This window comes from Abramis brama (assembly GCF_963993115.1).
Source record: "Abramis brama genome assembly, chromosome: 22".
NCBI lineage: Eukaryota > Metazoa > Chordata > Actinopteri > Cypriniformes > Leuciscidae > Abramis > Abramis brama.
This window is the reverse complement of record NC_139984.1, coordinates 18,958,729-18,975,776: the sequence shown is the minus strand read 5'-3', so window position 1 is coordinate 18,975,776 and position 17,048 is coordinate 18,958,729. Positions and strand designations below refer to the sequence as shown.

The 17,048-nt window shown below is 39.3% G+C and overlaps 1 protein-coding gene across 5 annotated transcripts in view; it reads right to left on the bottom strand.

Annotated features, from left to right (window-relative positions):
- agrn (agrin) overlaps nt 1-17,048 on the bottom strand; it is a 240,350-nt gene that overhangs the window by 51,244 nt on the left and 172,058 nt on the right. For 3 of the 5 annotated variants that reach the window (XM_084099236.1, XM_084099238.1, XM_084099239.1), the window contains 5 exons: nt 15,290-15,511; nt 10,885-11,085; nt 10,043-10,243; nt 1,147-1,289; nt 901-1,006 (listed from right to left, as the gene is read on the bottom strand). In XM_084099236.1, coding sequence (XP_083955362.1) covers nt 901-1,006; nt 1,147-1,289; nt 10,043-10,243; nt 10,885-11,085; nt 15,290-15,511 — 873 coding nt within the window. The remainder of the gene's footprint in view (nt 1-900; nt 1,007-1,146; nt 1,290-10,042; nt 10,244-10,884; nt 11,086-15,289; nt 15,512-17,048) is intronic. The other 2 variants (XM_084099237.1, XM_084099240.1) reach the window with 1 other exon arrangement.

Sequence of the window (17,048 nt, the reverse complement as noted above, 5' to 3'; positions counted from 1 at the left end):
TCTCGGAACTTAAAACTATGAGAGTGTTAAAACAGATGATTCATTTCTTAAATGACTCAATAGTTTGTGTTTGTATATATGGTGGTTCTTCAGAAAAAAATTAAAGCACATTAATATTGAAACATATTTCGAACAAAGCAAAAAGTATCAATATTTTACATTTAAATTTGTGTAGCTTTATTGCCCAGCTCAACTCAGTCTTTTATTTCCTCTGAGCGTCACTATTGGCCAAGCATCCTCTGATCTTCACTGCAAGGAGACTCAGAGCAAGGTTGTCTAGAGGTCACCGAAACCTAATTTCCAATTAGCAAAAAGCAGCAAGGTGCTCTGGAGACCCTTCAGCTCTCAAAGGCACGGGTCAGAAAATGGGGGAGGAGAGACTGCAGCGTGCATATCAAATGCAAGGCCCGATGAGATTTCCATTGATCTGAGCTCAGCCAATGGGAAGCAGATGCCAAAAGCTCCTCACACCGGTTGAAAGTTCTCCAAAAGGATTTATTTTCCATGGCCACTGAAGGAGCATGACTGATCTGGCTAGAGGGCCTGTGAGGCTCTGAAGCAGAAAACCCTGAGTTTGAGAAAACCATAGATAAAGGATGAGGGTGCAGTGAGTCAGAGAGAGCGCAGAGAGAAAAGCACGTGCATGTGTGCGCGCAAGTGGAGTCAAGCTCTGCTTGAAACCTGAGGGAATCTCACACCGCTCTGATCACAGAGCCACGCTCTTCCTCTCTCAGTGCTAGATGCTCAGGTCTGGACTACACAAGCCCCCTAAGTTTAAAGAAACGCTGCATTCTGCTACAGTGACTGTATAACAACCATCCTGTCAGTGTTCCTGGAGTGTTATTCTTCAGATCCGGAGGAAAACATAAATATTAGAGGAAAAGAAAGGTGGTCTCTCACCTGGACAAGGGCCTTGACTCTGGAGCAGCAGGTCCATTTGCTTCTCGCACCTGGATTTCTTCAGCTCACAATCGCTGGTGTACGTGTTCCCATCTGAGCCACACACCTGCAAATGTTCACGGAGAGGTTAACGTGACACGATTAATGGATTCGACAAGATTTAGCACACATTTTAAGTAGTCAAATGCTTGGGCAATGTATGGGTGGCACTCTCTTCGATTGCTTGTCAATTGTGAATGGACATACCGAGATGCGTGGCACATTTTGACAGGTGTAGTCACATATGCAGCGCTCGTCTTCCGTGTCTTCATCCCACAATCCGCCATATCGTTTACAACGATCCTGCTCGCAGGTCTCAGATCCTGAGCCTGAGCCTCCTGATCCGCAGTCTGTTGGAACACACACATATAGGCTACGGTCACACTGTCAGTTTTTAGGATTGACAACTGCATTTACTTACATGTGCAAGTCTCGAAATGTCCTGTTCAAACAGAAACTTACTAGAATACTGTCTGTATGAACGTGCAACGGGAGTCAAGCCCGTATTCTCTTACAAGTAACCATGTCCACAGGGACCAAAGTAATATCAAATATGGCGACATACGTAAAACTGAAAAGTCTTATCATTTTTGATATGATGAGTCCAAATCTCCATTAACCGACAACAGCTTTTATACCTGGGTGGACAGCGGATCATTTGAGTCGTGCGTAGAGCACAAAATTGCCGGAACAGCTCCGGTGGAGAACAGTGATGTGATCTAAACCCTTCAGATGACACACAGCTCTGATTTCTCTGTCAAAGTAAGTTACCGAAACCACAAATTAAATCCCGCAACACAAGGTAGACACTCTGTATGACATGATAGAAAACTAGTTGTCCAGTCCGGTTAAATTCACAAAGTGCGGGTTTTCCAAGAATGCGGTTGTGAGTCCTGAAAATTTACTGGTGTGAATTTGGTTATAAAATTTGTCACTCCGGTAAATAACTTTATTAATTATTTATCAGACCTGCTAATGATTACATTTTGCAGTGTAATTTATTATCAGTCTTTTAAAAATGAACTTAAGTAGTTATTTTTTTCTTTTTAAAAATGAACTATTGACGTTACATGATGGCAAAGGTAATCTAAAAGTAAATTATATGGTACCGATACATTGTGATTCCTTACAAACATCCATACACAGCTCTTTTCCTCATAAGAACCACGAAGGAGCTCCCCAAAATGTAGCTTTGTCCACACAAAGAGCAACAACGCACACACAACCTCAATTTACACTGAATAAAAGAACTAATAAAATCACTAACACTGATTTCAGAGAGATAAACAAGCAATCTTACAAGATACCTGGGATCTGAGCATAATAGCGGGTAAGTACTTTAAAAGTCACATAGAGCAAAGACAAATAAGACACTCAGACACTGGGGACCTCATGCAAACACATATTTGCATATCAGTATGCCGCACATTCTCTTCTAATAAAATAAAAAATATTCCCAGGTACTCAAGCATCTTGTTTTAACTTTGGCTGCCAAGAATTAATGGACAGTGCATGGGAAAGTATTTAGACATTCAGCTCATATGGAGCAGCAAATATTGAGATTTTATTCACGTTGGAGTGAAGATTGAAGCAAAGGCACTGCTGGAAGTACAAGATAATGACCAGCTATGGAATTACCCAGCAACTAACAAAATAAATTAAATGAGACACCAGTGTGCCACCAGCGAAGTGTCTCTCGCATTTCGATTAGAAGTGAAATAACTGACAATCTGTTATCTAGCACAGGAAATCAATGTGAACGGGTGTTTCACGGCCATCATGCGTGGCGTCAGTGATCACACTACATTATACTGGGTGCAATTAGCCTCGGTGCGAGTTCAGGGTTAGTTTCTCTGTATGAAACCCCAAAGGATAAATCTCGAGTCTCTCCAGGATCCAAACTTTGGGGATTATTGTGAGGAAATCGTCAGGGTTTTTCTTCAGATGAGTCGCCTCATTAAACACACTCTTATCTAGCCTATTTAATTAGAATTAAAGTTCATTAGTCAACAAAGCTGACGATATAAAGCACCTCTCTTTTCTGCAGAGCAGCTCTAATAAAAGCTTCAGTTCATGACTGCGTGTTTGAGGCAATATTTTTTTTTGTATTTGTCAAGTAAAGTCTAAAAAATATATTATGATATATAATATATATTTGTATTTAACAAGTGTCTGGTACAATAATGCGATGTCTTTGGTTTGGCTTAATTTGGAGGCTTTTCTCCGCAAACACTCTTATATACAATTATTTGCGATTAATAAGTCGGCATATCATTTGCATAAGGCACACATAAATTCTGCATGTACATCGATTTGATTAATGAGGAAAAAGCAGATGCTTGTGGATGCTCTTTCACACGTCTCTATTGCAAGTTAAACATACTCTTTTCTTCACATGCAAAGCTGGGTGGGGCAACCCCGTGCGCCCTGATGGGAAAATCGATTGTGTATAGGTGGAAATGTCACTTAGCATAAAACATCTCCTTAAACGGATTATGGAGTTGGTCACAGTAAAGGCTAGGGGTTGGCCAGCACTGATACGTCTTATCAAAAATCCACACTGACAGACTTGCAAGGTCGATACTCGTGGAGGCCATTCAATTCATTAGCCTCAGCCTGGTAACAATGAAAGCACTCAAGCCTGAAACCCTGGCCACAGTGAAACAGAGAGCAAATGCACTCACTGTGTAGACATCAGGTTTCTGCTTCAGAGCATTAGCGACCCGAAACTGTGATGAAGAGATTCTGTATTTTGCTTAATGTGAGCTGAGCTGAATTTACGCCTTAGGGCAAAGTCCTGTTAAGATCAGCCAAGAGACTCCAAGGGGAAACAATGTAGCATTTGACTATGATTATTACAATACCCTTTTTTTTTTTTTGCCACCAATTGCCTATTACTATGGCACAGTAAACAGTGCAAACTGTTACACGTCGCCTGAAGCAGAGGGGAAGCACAAGATCCGTTTTACACTTATTATTATTATTATTATTTATTATTACTATATTATTACCATATATTCTATTTGAATATATTTTAAAATGTAATTTAACCCTGTGATGACAAAGATGAATTTTCAGCATCATTACTCTAGTCTTCAGTGTCACATGATCCTTCAGAAATCATTCTAATATGCTGATTTGGTGCTTAACTTATTCCACGCCAGCGTTTTTGAAAGAAGTTGCCAGCCACACCAGCATTTTTTATCATTTTCTCAAAAGTTTCATGCCCCCCAGAATATTTGGTTGTATGAATATCTGAACATGCAATATATCAAAACAAAGACAGACCCTCTGCTTTAAAAACCCTGTTTTATTCTAGCTCCATGCATTCTTTTTTTTTATTGAATGTGGGTAAGTCTCAAAAAAGCTAAGAAAATCGCATTTTTGTCAAAGACTTCGTCTGGATCAGATTCAGAAGGGTTATCAAAATCACACCCTAACTCTATTTATTTGAAATCAAAACGTCACTTTTAATGAATTTAATGCATCCTTGCTGATTTTTTTTTTTTTTTTTAAGAAAATAAATCAAAGAACAGTAGTTTGCACCATTGTTATGTTGCTTCATTATTGGTAATAAAAGACTTTTCATAAATAGGTTTAAAGCAAACAAAGGTTTGTGTTTTTCAAGTCAAGAACAGTAAAAAAAGAAAAGAAAAAAAAGCTCAGAGCTAAAAAAAAAAAATCTTCACAGCTGCATTTCTGATCCACAGCACTGTGCTTCTTACACACGCAGTGTGAATACTATAAACAGTCATTTGAGCATGTAAATAAATGTGCTGCTTACGTGTGCAGTATGAAACGGACCTGATACCAAGAGCGATTCCAGTCGTTTACAGTAGCACAAAGCAGTTTAGCACTGCAACGACCCATTACCGATTCGACGCACGCTCTCATCCCCTCATCAGCAATACAGTAAATAATACGCTTTAATGAAGGTTCCTAAACTCTGACTCTGATAAGCCTGACCACAGAGCAGCAGCGGCAATCATTTCCATATACGAGGCTCTCTGGGCCACCTAAGCCCAATTGTGCAAGCTAAGCATTAGATGAAAGCATTTACATTCCCGGTTCTGTTGTGCGTTAGTAACAGGGGGAAAAAAATGCAACGTAAAAAGGTGAATAAATAAACCTAGTGGAGTGAGTGGATGTTAGTGAGGGAGGAGGTGCTAATTAGTTTCAGTCCTTTGATGTCACCGCCACCCGTGCCGCATGCAAACCTTTCAATTAGCGAACAACAAGATGTACACATCAACTGTCCTCAAAGCTCTTTCCCGTCTCTTTAACTCAATCATACTTATGGGGTCCATTTAGCCATGCGTTTTCCATTAAGACGGAGAGCTGAAGGAATAAAGAGCGAGCTAGAGTGAAAGCAAAGTGGGTAAACAGACACAGAATAACTCTAGTAGAAAAAAAAGCAGATGGTACCATCAAGAGGTGAAAGGTTTTTCTGGCCGATGAGGAGATGGATGATGGGGAAAGGAGAGAGAGATACGGGAGAGTGGGGAGAAAATATGTCAGACAGGAGAGCGGCGAGGACAGTGACCTTCAGACTTAACTGCTAGTTTGTTGCAGGTGGCTGGGATGCCTTACTGTGAATGCATAACTCCCATGAAAACACACACAAAGACCTTCTAAATGTCACACTTCACTTTGGCGCACACACACACACACACACACACACATACAAACACAAACGCACACCTCCTCAACCTCTCTTCCTCAGTCTCTTTTTTTTCATTTCTCCCCTCGCGAGTCAAAATTCGCATTCATCACATGTTGTTGACCTCTGTATCTCAAACTATGGGTTTGTAACACACACGAACACACACACACACACACACACACACACACACACACACACACACACACACACACACACACACACACACACACACACACACACACACACACACATTTTCTTTTTGGAAAATGCTTTTGTCCATCCATATGAAAACCAATGGTGTCTAATGTTATTTCGGACCCCACTGACATTCATTATATGGACAAAAACAGTATTTCATTCCTCAAGATATCGTCTTTTGCGTGCCACAGAAGAAAGTAAGTCATACAGGTTTGGAAGAACATGAGGGTGAGTAAACGGTGACAATATTTTAATTTTTGCGGAAACTATGTGTGGCGAGGGGGGCGTGGTTTTGCGAGGTCTGTAGCAGGAGAGAAAGGAGGGGGCCGATCGGTGAGTAAGTAGGTCAAGTGCAAAATGATGAACACCTGTGTCTGATTGCAGTGATTGGCGTGGAGAGACCGGATATAAGCCAGCATGCGGGAGGAGATGAGAGAGAGAGTTGGACTGGAACCTCACCTGTACGCTGTGTTTGAATGGAAGTTGTGATTGTTATTTGTCCTCTTTGTTATTACTGTGCGTGGCACGGTGAATGCGCTACGTGCGCCTCTTTTGTTTATTTGTTTCTTTTATTTTGTAAATAAAGTGAGTGTTTCAGTCACGCCGACCCCTGTCTTCTTCCTTCCTTGCAATACAACATTGAACCCCGTTACACTATGCCTTTAAGACAGAGTATCTTCAGATTTAAATGTCAGTATTAAAAATGGCTATACTGCAGAACTGGTAATTTTGATTAATTTAAGTCAATGAGCTCAAACTGTTTCAATGAGTATTCGATTTAATTGTTCATGCAAATCTCTCGCATATTAATGTTTTATTTTCCAATATATGTAGGTATATACAGTGAGGAAAATAAGTATTTGAACACCCTGCTATTTTGCAAGTTCTCCCACTTAGAAATCATGGAGGGGTCTGAAATTGTCATCGTAGGTGCATGTCCACTGTGAGAGACATAATCTAAAAAAAAAATCCAGAAATCACAATTTTTTAACTATTTATTTGTATGATACAGCTGCAAATAAGTATTTGAACACCTGAGAAAATCAATGTTAATATTTGGTACAGTAGCCTTTGTTTGCAATAACAGAGGTCAAACGTTTCCTGTAGTTTTTCACCAGGTTTGCACACACTGCAGGAGGGATTTTGGCCCACTCCTCCACACAGATCTTCTCTAGATCAGTCAGGTTTCTGGGCTGTCGCTGAGAAACACAGAGTTTGAGCTCCCTCCAAAGATTCTCTATTGGGTTTAGGTCTGGAGACTGGCTAGGCCACGCCAGAACCTTGATATGCTTCTTACAGAGCCACTCCTTGGTTATCCTGGCTCTGTGCTTCGGGTCATTGTCATGTTGGAAGACCCAGCCTCGACCCATCTTCAATGCTCTAACTGAGGGAAGGAGGTTGTTCCCCAAAATCTCGCAATACATGGCCCCGGTCATCCTCTCCTTAATACAGTGCAGTCGCCCTGTCCCATGTGCAGAAAAACACCCCCAAAGCATGATGCTACCACCCCCATGCTTCACAGTAGGGATGGTGTTCTTGGGATGGTACTCATCATTCTTCTTCCTCCAAACACGTTTAGTGGAATTATGACCAAAAAGTTCTATTTTGGTCTCATCTGACCACATGACTTTCTCCCATGACTCCTCTGGATCATCCAAATGGTCATTGGCAAACTTAAGACGGGCCTTGACATGTGCTGGTTTAAGCAGGGGAACCTTCCGTGCTTGACAGTCATGTTTAGCTTCTTCCATTTTCTAATGATTGCTCCAACAGTGGACCTTTTTTCACCAAGCTGCCTGGCAATTTCCCCGTAGCCCTTTCCAGCCTTGTGGAGGTGTACAATTTTGTCTCTAGTGTCTTTGGACAACTCTTTGGTCTTGGCCATGTTAGTAGTTGGATTCTTACTGATTGTATGGGGTGGACAGGTGTCTTTATGCAGCTAACGACCTCAAACAGGTGCATCTAATTTAGGATAATAAATGGAGTGGAGGTGGACATTTTAAAGGCAGACTAACAGGTCTTTGAGGGTCAGAATTTTAGCTGATAGACAGGTGTTCAAATACTTATTTGCAGCTGTATCATACAAATAAATAGTTAAAAAATCATACATTGTGATTTCTGGATTTTTTTTTTTAGATTATGTCTCTCACAGTGGACATGCACCTACGATGACAATTTCAGACCCCTCCATGATTTCCAAGTGGGAGAACTTGCAAAATAGCAGGGTGTTCAAATACTTCAAATACTCCTCACTGTATGTAGGTAAATATTGCTGTTTATCACTATTTATTTTTATTTTGGAAAATATTGAGAAAAAAGATTAAATCTTTCTTGTGTTCATTTTGTGCAAAATAGTGTGAAAAAAGGTGCCTGGAATTCAGATATTTTTAATATTTTATTCATATGTAGATATATTTACTAGATATTTATTGTATTGTAGAATAAATTCAGTTGGCTACAATGGCTATAATACAAAACATAAAATAAAAATACAAAAAGTCATTTTTTAAGCTATAAATCCCGGCCCTAGTAGGTTGTTTTCTGTTTACTTGTGATTTGTCTCCCTGTAGATGGGCATTACTGAAAGACCTGGACAGTAGACTTAGAGTAACTGTGATGCTGCCAACATAAAGAGCAATAGTTCATCCTGACAGCCTGCAGAAGTTTCTTTATGAGAAGATTCTTGTGTGTAACGGATGACTGCACAACCAAACTCTCTTCCTGTGGGTGATCCAGAGACTGTACCGATGCTTTATGCGCTATTTTGTTGCTATTTCCAATGCATAATCCTATTTAGTAAACGTATATTCAATTAAAAGCGGGCCGCGGCCCCAAGGTGATGCTCGGCTCCCTCATATCGCTTTGTCTGTGTCTACAATGAGGCTGACTTCAGACTAGCAGAGTGTGAAATTAAACAGGTGATAAATTCACTGCTACGGCCAGACGCAGGGAACACTGTCATTTTTCATTACCTCAAATAAAAGAGTGAAAGAACACTGCTATTTTTTTTCTTATGACTAATGAACATGAGTATTGAAGCCAGGTCTAAACAAATGAATAAACCATCTCAGTGTAAATAAACAGCCCCTTTGGCCCCTTTAAGAAAATGTTTTCGGTTGACACTATATTTTATGCCCACAACCGCAAAATCATACCAACCATCACACAAATGAAGCAAGGTGTTTGAAAGCTACATATAAGATAGACAAAACAGCTCTGTTTTCATCAAGCTAATATCTTCTACATACAGTACAAAGACCTGCCAGGCGCTGCTGTATCGCACCACTAGTGTAGAGAATAAACTGACAAAGCAGGTGTCACTGGCTTCTGGTTAGGATCTATTGACCAGACCCAGATCCCTGCAGCCTTTAACAGCAACTCCTCCACAGCCTACAGAGCTGGAAAGAAAGGTCTAGTGAGACTTAGAGGGGAAAACAACATGTGTTTTTTACTGCTGAACAGCCTTGCGGGAGTGACATAAGTGAGATATTACATCAAGTGTTGGGGTATATTATAGTATCTAAATAAAACTAAAATAGAAGAAACTAAATTAAAGTAGCGACACATAGGCTACTATACCATGACTACATTTTCAGAAGATCAAACAAAGAAGCTTTTCCAGTATAAAACTAATTTTCCAATGAACAGTCATGTAACATGTTAAACGTAGAAGTGAGGGGGTTCAGAAGTGACAACCTTTGTTTTTGCTTTTTTTTTGCATAATGCTAAATAATATTTGACATTATTTAGCATTCTTTTTTAGCATTAATAGTTTAGTCAATAAAGCAGAAAATTTAGTAATTATGTTGACAATGAGACGTTACTGTCTATATACACTCCTGTTCAAAAGTTTAGTCATTAAGACAAGAAGTCTGCACCAAGGCTGCATTTATTTGATCAAAAATACAGTAGAAACGTTAATATTATGAAATATTGTTACAATTTAAAATAAAACATAGGTTATTAATATACTTTCAAAGCAGTTTCTCAAACACTGATAGTGTAAGAAGAAAAAGGGACATGGAGTGAAAACACAGAGAACACAAGGAGCATACTGATGCCTGCATTTCATGCTTCACATATGATGGGTCACTAAGTGCAGTTGATGCAAGGAGGTTAAATTGGCCGCAATAAACTGTTTGGAGTGAACGCATTAACCTGGCTTGTCCTCAGTACAACACTGAAATTCAACAAATAACAGAGTTCAGCTATCTTATCACAGACATGAACACATGAACCCACCTTCATCACAGGCGCCAGGCTTGGCCACCTCAATCTTCCTCTGTTTCTTGCAGACTGCCAGACGCAGCTCACAGTCGCTGTTGTAGGTGGTGCCGTCGCTGCCACACACGGGTTTTACTGGCTGACCCGCGCATGGCTGACACTCACACTTGTTCTGCACGCACCGCGCTCCCCAGCTACAAACAGTGCTGCCACAAGTTTCTGATCACACACACAAACACACACATACACAAATCACAGGACAGGATAGTTGAGACACAAAGAGACACAAGAAACGTGTTCACACCCGCAATAAACCTCCTCTTGAAATTTTTTAAAGCATTCACATGGGATTCTGCTATGTAAAACCCACGTAAAATCATGTATCATGCATAACATGATTTGGAAACATTGCAAAACAGTTTCTTGTGTTTTGACAAGAAAACTGCACAGCAAAACATTTTCTTAATCAGTATTTTGTCTTGTTTTCCAGTAAAACATAATCCAACCATTTAAAACAACATCATTTACTTGAAAGGAAAAAATTCACAAGATAATACTTTTTCCAGAGAACATATTTTGAATTAAGTTTTATTTTTCTTACGAGATTAGCGAATTGTTTTTCTTGCTTAAAGCATAAATCTAAAATGGGGTTTTATGCATAAACAAACAATATCAGTTCTCAGAAATCTAACACAAGTTTGTAAATTTAGTACATTTATCTTGTTTTAAGGATATTTTTTACTGGAATAAACTGGAACAAAAATACTAGAGAAAATGATTTTTTTTGCAGCAAACGCAGACTGATGAGTGAACATGTATGAAGGTGATGGATGAACTGATTGGCATTTTTATGTACTCACTGCATTCTCCATGGGCCACCACTCTGAGATCCAGCTGCTTAGTGCAGGCTTTCACGTTCAGCTTGCACTCGTTGTCGTATGTCACCCCGTCGCTGCCGCACACGGGCTGCCGTGTTTCCAAACATCCTTTGGGGCACACGCACCGGCCAGTCTGAGCATCACAGATTGCGCCAAACGAGCAGTTGGTGCAGGACTCATCTGCTGAATAGGAAGTGTGACGTCAACGGAGAGGTTCAGGCTACAGATTCACACCATCGCTCACTGGGATCAGCCTCAGCTGCCCGACCGCCTGTCTGCTTTTTTCAAATCTCTCTGCAAAGTCTGGGCTGAAGCATCCTTCCAACTTACAGATGGGAGCAACACTGCTCTGTTTACATGCAGTCACAGTAGAGCATCTTATAACACCATCAATTTCAATTGATGTTGAGCATTCGGACACTGTTACAATCCCTTTGAAATGTCACATGACATTGTTCAAAATTCATATTATATATTCTTCTAAATTACTTGTTAATAATTATGAATAAATTTAATTGTATTAAATATTATATAGTTGACTTAAGCAAATAAGATAAATAATATAAATTATTAAAATATGATTGAGTTTCTAAAATATTTATTATTAATACATATAATTATAAAATATAATTAATTACAAAATTATGTTATATATATATATATATATAAATATATCTCACATTATTATAAATACTTGTTAAATAGTAATTAATTATATTAATTACACAGAATGATTACATTAAAAATAATTATTAATAAATAAATAACTAAAAAAACTATCAAATATTATAATTATTTTATATATTATAATCTATTACATTTTTAATATTAATTATATATATATACACACACACAATTATATTGTAATATTTTTATCTGATACAAAATGTATAAACAATTTTATAATAACAAAAATTGTAAGTATAATTATATTTATTAAATATTATATTTATATATTCCTATATATCCTGCTATGCATGAATTGCAATATGTAATTCAATAATTAATCGAAGATAACATTATTTTTAATATATATATATTTTTTATTACACAATTCAAATACAAGTCAGAGGGCAAGATTAAGGTTTATTTATTTATTTATTTTTTAAGTAATTACAGTTAATGCGTTAAGTTGACATCCCTAGTTAAATATAGAGCTATGATTTCCAAGAGCTCGATTAATCAGTAAAACAAAATGTGGTTCCAACTGGGAGGGAGGACGCACGGCCGATGACAATTACACCTGGGGGATTGCATTAGAGCAACTGCTATCATATTCAATTAGCGCTGGGGTAATAACAGCACCTGATTTAGTGTTAATGGAGAGAGGTCCTCATGCATAAATCTCTCATCTCTCTTCTACCAACCTGTTTATTGCACATTAATAAAGTGACCTCACCTCGGCTCTGCGAATCTGAGCTCAGTCACCTCAGGGACCGCGCTCGGCCGACTTATTAAAAGCAGCTGCGGCATGCTGCCTAGTGGCTGCCCAAGAGTGGTTTGTCGTGACAGTCCAATGCAGGCCGATAAATCACATTCTCGTGGCTGCTGGTATTCTCCTTTATCAGCATGTGTGATAAAGGCATTTCTTTATCAGTTGCAACATGTTTCCATGCTTTCACAGCCTCAGCAGTAGGGAGCGCAATAGATATGGCAGTCCGTTACATATAAACAACGAACCAGCATACAGTGCTGGACCCGAGATACGAGTACAGACAGAGGCCTTAAGGGCAGAGCTTAGCCTTATGGGAAACAAGAAGAGAATCTGTCCATTCAAACCCAGAAATCAAAAACTCTCCCTCACGTCATTCCAAACCTGTACGACTTTCTTTCTTATGAAACACAAAGAAAATGTTGAATAATGCTTCTCTCTTTTGTATGCAATTACAATGAATGGGGACTGCAGATTTTAAGCTTCAAAAAGGTCACAAAAGCACCACACAAGTACTGTATCATTAAGGTATAAGAAAAGTTTGTACCTTTTATGTCACATATGTCTTCGCTTTGTGCAGGAAAAAGACTGAAATTTAAGTCATTGTTGAGCTGAGATAAAAAACAAAAAAAATATATATATATAAAAATCACCTTTTGTGTTTGGTATATAATGACAAAAGTTACTTTTTTGGGCAAACTATTCCTCTAAAGGGTGAGCGGTAACTGCTCTTGTTAATGTCAGGTACAGAAGCCGTAAAAATTCCCAGGCGATTGGTGCTTGGGCAAGGGCACCCGCTCTATTAGTCTGCTCCGTCTCCTCCTAGTTTTTATTTACTGCCCTCTCACTCCTTCCACAGCCTGATGATTTCTCTTCCGCTTCCAGCTCAGTGTCTTGCAGGTAACCTATATTCCCCAACTGAGGCTAGTAACATTTCAATCACCAGTAAAAAGTGCTTATTTGCTGCTGACTCGTTGGCTGTTCTTTCATTTCCTTGCATATAAATATATACGAATTGGCTCTCGGAGGGGCAGATATCAAATACTCCATTACAACGGCACGCTTCCCTATGGATGCACAACAAGGTCAGCCGCCACTCAAATGTGAGGGGAAAAAATCAGAATAATAAACTATGTCCGTCATATCTCTATCAGTCTGCACCTGAACTATAAAGATAAGGGCATTTATGAGTCTCCCCTACGCGGAGTGAAGAAAATTAAATGAAATTTGGCCACGAGCACATCATACTCCCACTCGTGTGGGTGCATTGCTACCGACAGCGACCCACATGCAAGCTTTCACGAACAAATACACACAAACACAGCTAGGGTCTTAGTGAGGCAGAGGCTGTGGTCTGAATGGGCTCGGATAATTAACGGTTATAATAATAGAATTCACTTGTGGTGGAGAGCATGGCTGTGTACACAGAACTAAATGAACAATGTTTCCTTTCATATGGTTAGTTGTTTGCAGCTGCCCTTTATTGACCCTTTCCATTGACACCTGCTCCAGTGAGGGGCTGGACCCATCAACACCGCTGTGATGCTGTAATGGGTGTTTTTTTTAAAAAAAATACAATGATTATTTCCAGCTGGAATAAAAAGGTTAATCCACTTTAAGTGTTTAAGCTTGTTTATGTAATACCAATGCTGTTTTTTAGATGGCCAAAGATGGTCTATCATCACTAAATCGCTTGTCCAACATGATCTAGCAGGTCTAAACCAATCTCACCATTTTGCAGATCAGCTGATCAACTATCTAGACCAGCTAATAAAACAAACCACCATCATTTTTGCTGGAGTTTTTTCAGTTGTTTGATTTAAAATAATAATAATAATTTATAAAATAATATGACGTTTAAAATACAACATTTTTGATAAATATATACATATTTCTGGGTTTATATTAAAAAGCTAATTATCTCAAATGTGAACTAAATTACTGTGCACTATAAAAATTCTCACGACTTTTTAAAGCTTATTGCATCAATGCATTCTTGAGGATCTAAAAAACATAAAATTACCTTTTATTTCCAGGTTTTCCATGATTGTGGGAAGCCTATTATTATCTTCTATGAGTACACATGGAACATCTTGCGGTTGCAAAACAAACCCATCAAGCTCAAGCATTTCTAAAATCCTTTCTTTCAAGCGCTGAATCATCAGTTTTAAGTTTTCATCTTGTATGTATGAAAACAGACATGCTTGGCCCCACCCAAACCTGATTCTGTGGGTTAAATCTCTGTGGGTAGTTAAGCTGATGTTCCAGAAGCCTGTGAGGAGAGAGATATCACTCTCATATGTCATTTACTATCTGGCAACATATACAGCATGATGGGCGGTGCTGCAATAAAGAGCAACCGTGGCCTGTAGCGATCTCCTCTGAGATGAATCCCACTGCTGCCAAATGACTCCTGGCCTCCATTTCAAACTCTTCACTGGAGGCACAGCTAATACACATGTATAAACTGCAAACACATGATACTTCTTTTAAATGTCGACACAATAGCTCCACCTCATTCTCTCTGAACCTAAGCCTACGGTGAAAAAGAAAGGCTTTACAAATGGTGGTAAAAGTTTAGCAGAAAAAGTCCACTTAATATTCCCCTCCCAAGCAAACGCACAAAGACAGCCATCGGAAATGATTTACAAGCCTTTTGTGAAGAACACACATAAACATGCGTTTGTTTGGAGGGCAAGCATGCCTCTCTACAGACTTATCTGGTGTGTGCTTACAAAAGCCAGACAAAAAACCCATGACTCATGCAAACAATTACTGTGAAGGATGCTGCCCTCTTTAATTCTAACTTAAGTGCATCGTTTCAAAAAAAAAGGTTGCGGAGGAGGAAAATTACAGTCCTCTCTTGAAATATCAGTGGAGTGCTTAAGTGCAGGGGATGGACGAGGATGAAAGGCAGTGAGGGAGTGAGTGGCAGCAATGTGTGTGTGGACTCACCACATGGTCCTTTATGCTGCATCTGTATCTGTTTCTGAAGGGCGCATCCCATGGCCTTCATTTGACATGAGTTGCTGTAAGTGTGCCCATCGCTGCCGCAAACAGGGTCTTGGTCCTGCGAACACGCATCTGAGCATTCACACACAGGCTCGCTGTTCTTCACCACGCACACGGCTCCAAACTCACAGGTCTTCTTCAGGCAAGGGCTCTCCAGGTTAAGATCTGCCCCAAAAAGCAGAGAAACAAGTTATCATTCAACTTAGAGGAAGAAGGGAAGACAAGGAGGAGGGGGAAAGAGTAAAAGCAGCTAAATCCAGATGTCACTCCACTTGTCAGTGCTTAATCTGGATTCTGTACACACTCCGTTTGACTATTTAGGGAGTGACAAGTGACAACCAGATCCTACGGTTAAACGGTCAGCATCCATGTTTCTCATTTACACCCATGAGACACCAAAATGTTGCTATGATTATCTCTATATCAAACATTTCAGGATGCGGAGTGACTCTAGTTTTCATTTCACATATGGCACAATAACTTAATGGATTCGCTTCTGCATTTAAATGAGGTGTTCACACCCATAACCACTGCAGTGTGTATGTGACATAAGATTCCTCGATTACACCTGAGGGACACCAAAATATTGCCATGATTATCTCTATATCAAACATTGCAGGATCTGGTGTGACTTTGAGTATACCGTTCACACACGATCCAATCGCTTAATCAATTTGCTCCCGAATTTATATGCTGTTTTCACACCCATAACAACTGGATTGTGAATATGACCTATGATTCTCTTTAAAGTTTCAGTTTAAAAAATTAAAAGTTTTTTTTCTTTCAAATTTTAAAAATCTGAGAAAGTCTGAGAAAATGTTATACGAACCGCTTGCTAAACAGATACGCATTCTGCACAGTGGAGCTGTAAACATGCAGCCTATTAGAGCATCCAATCAGAACAAATACTAGCATCTCATTTCATGCATCACTAACCAAGACTCCCCCAACTACGGACAGATTTTTTTATTTTTTAAATAGACAGACAAGTGAAACACAAAGCATCATCCTAGAAAAGGGAGTGCTCTAGTAAATAATTGAGTGCACTGAGCTACCGCACAGATATGAAATATGAACATGAAAGAGAGTAGCTGGGACTCTCAGCGGTGCCACAGTAGTTCCACAGTAAGTTCATTAACTGCTGCAGTTAGCAGACAGAGGGCCAAGGGACAGTGGGACCGAGCACAAGCCCCGTTTCTGATGTGAACAGAGGGAAAGAGAACAAGGAGAATGAGAAAAAAGAAGTGGGTCAGCAGTGAACCAGCACAGCTCACCATCCTCTAGAGGAGAACCTTTCGTCACCAAATAAGGCCTCATTTCGCCCAATCAGGAGGAAGTTTTATAAAAACATGTTTAAAAAAATGCACAGAGAGGATGGAGGAGGTTTCTGGGGGAGATTCTGTAAAAAGGAACTACCCTCATTTCATTCCAAACATGACGGTCTTTCTCCTGTAGAAAATACAAGGAGATGTTAAGCAGAATGTTCGCACTGCTCTTTTCCACACAATGGAGTTTGATAACTTATATTGTATGGAAAAGAACAATGTGAAGATCCTGCCTAAAATCTTTTTTTGTGTGTTGTACATAAAGCCATACAGATTTGGCATGGCATGAGGGTGAGTAAATGTTGCACAATTTTACATTTTTAGATGAGCAGTTTTTTTTATAAACAAATAAACAATGTGTTGCACATTTGTATGCT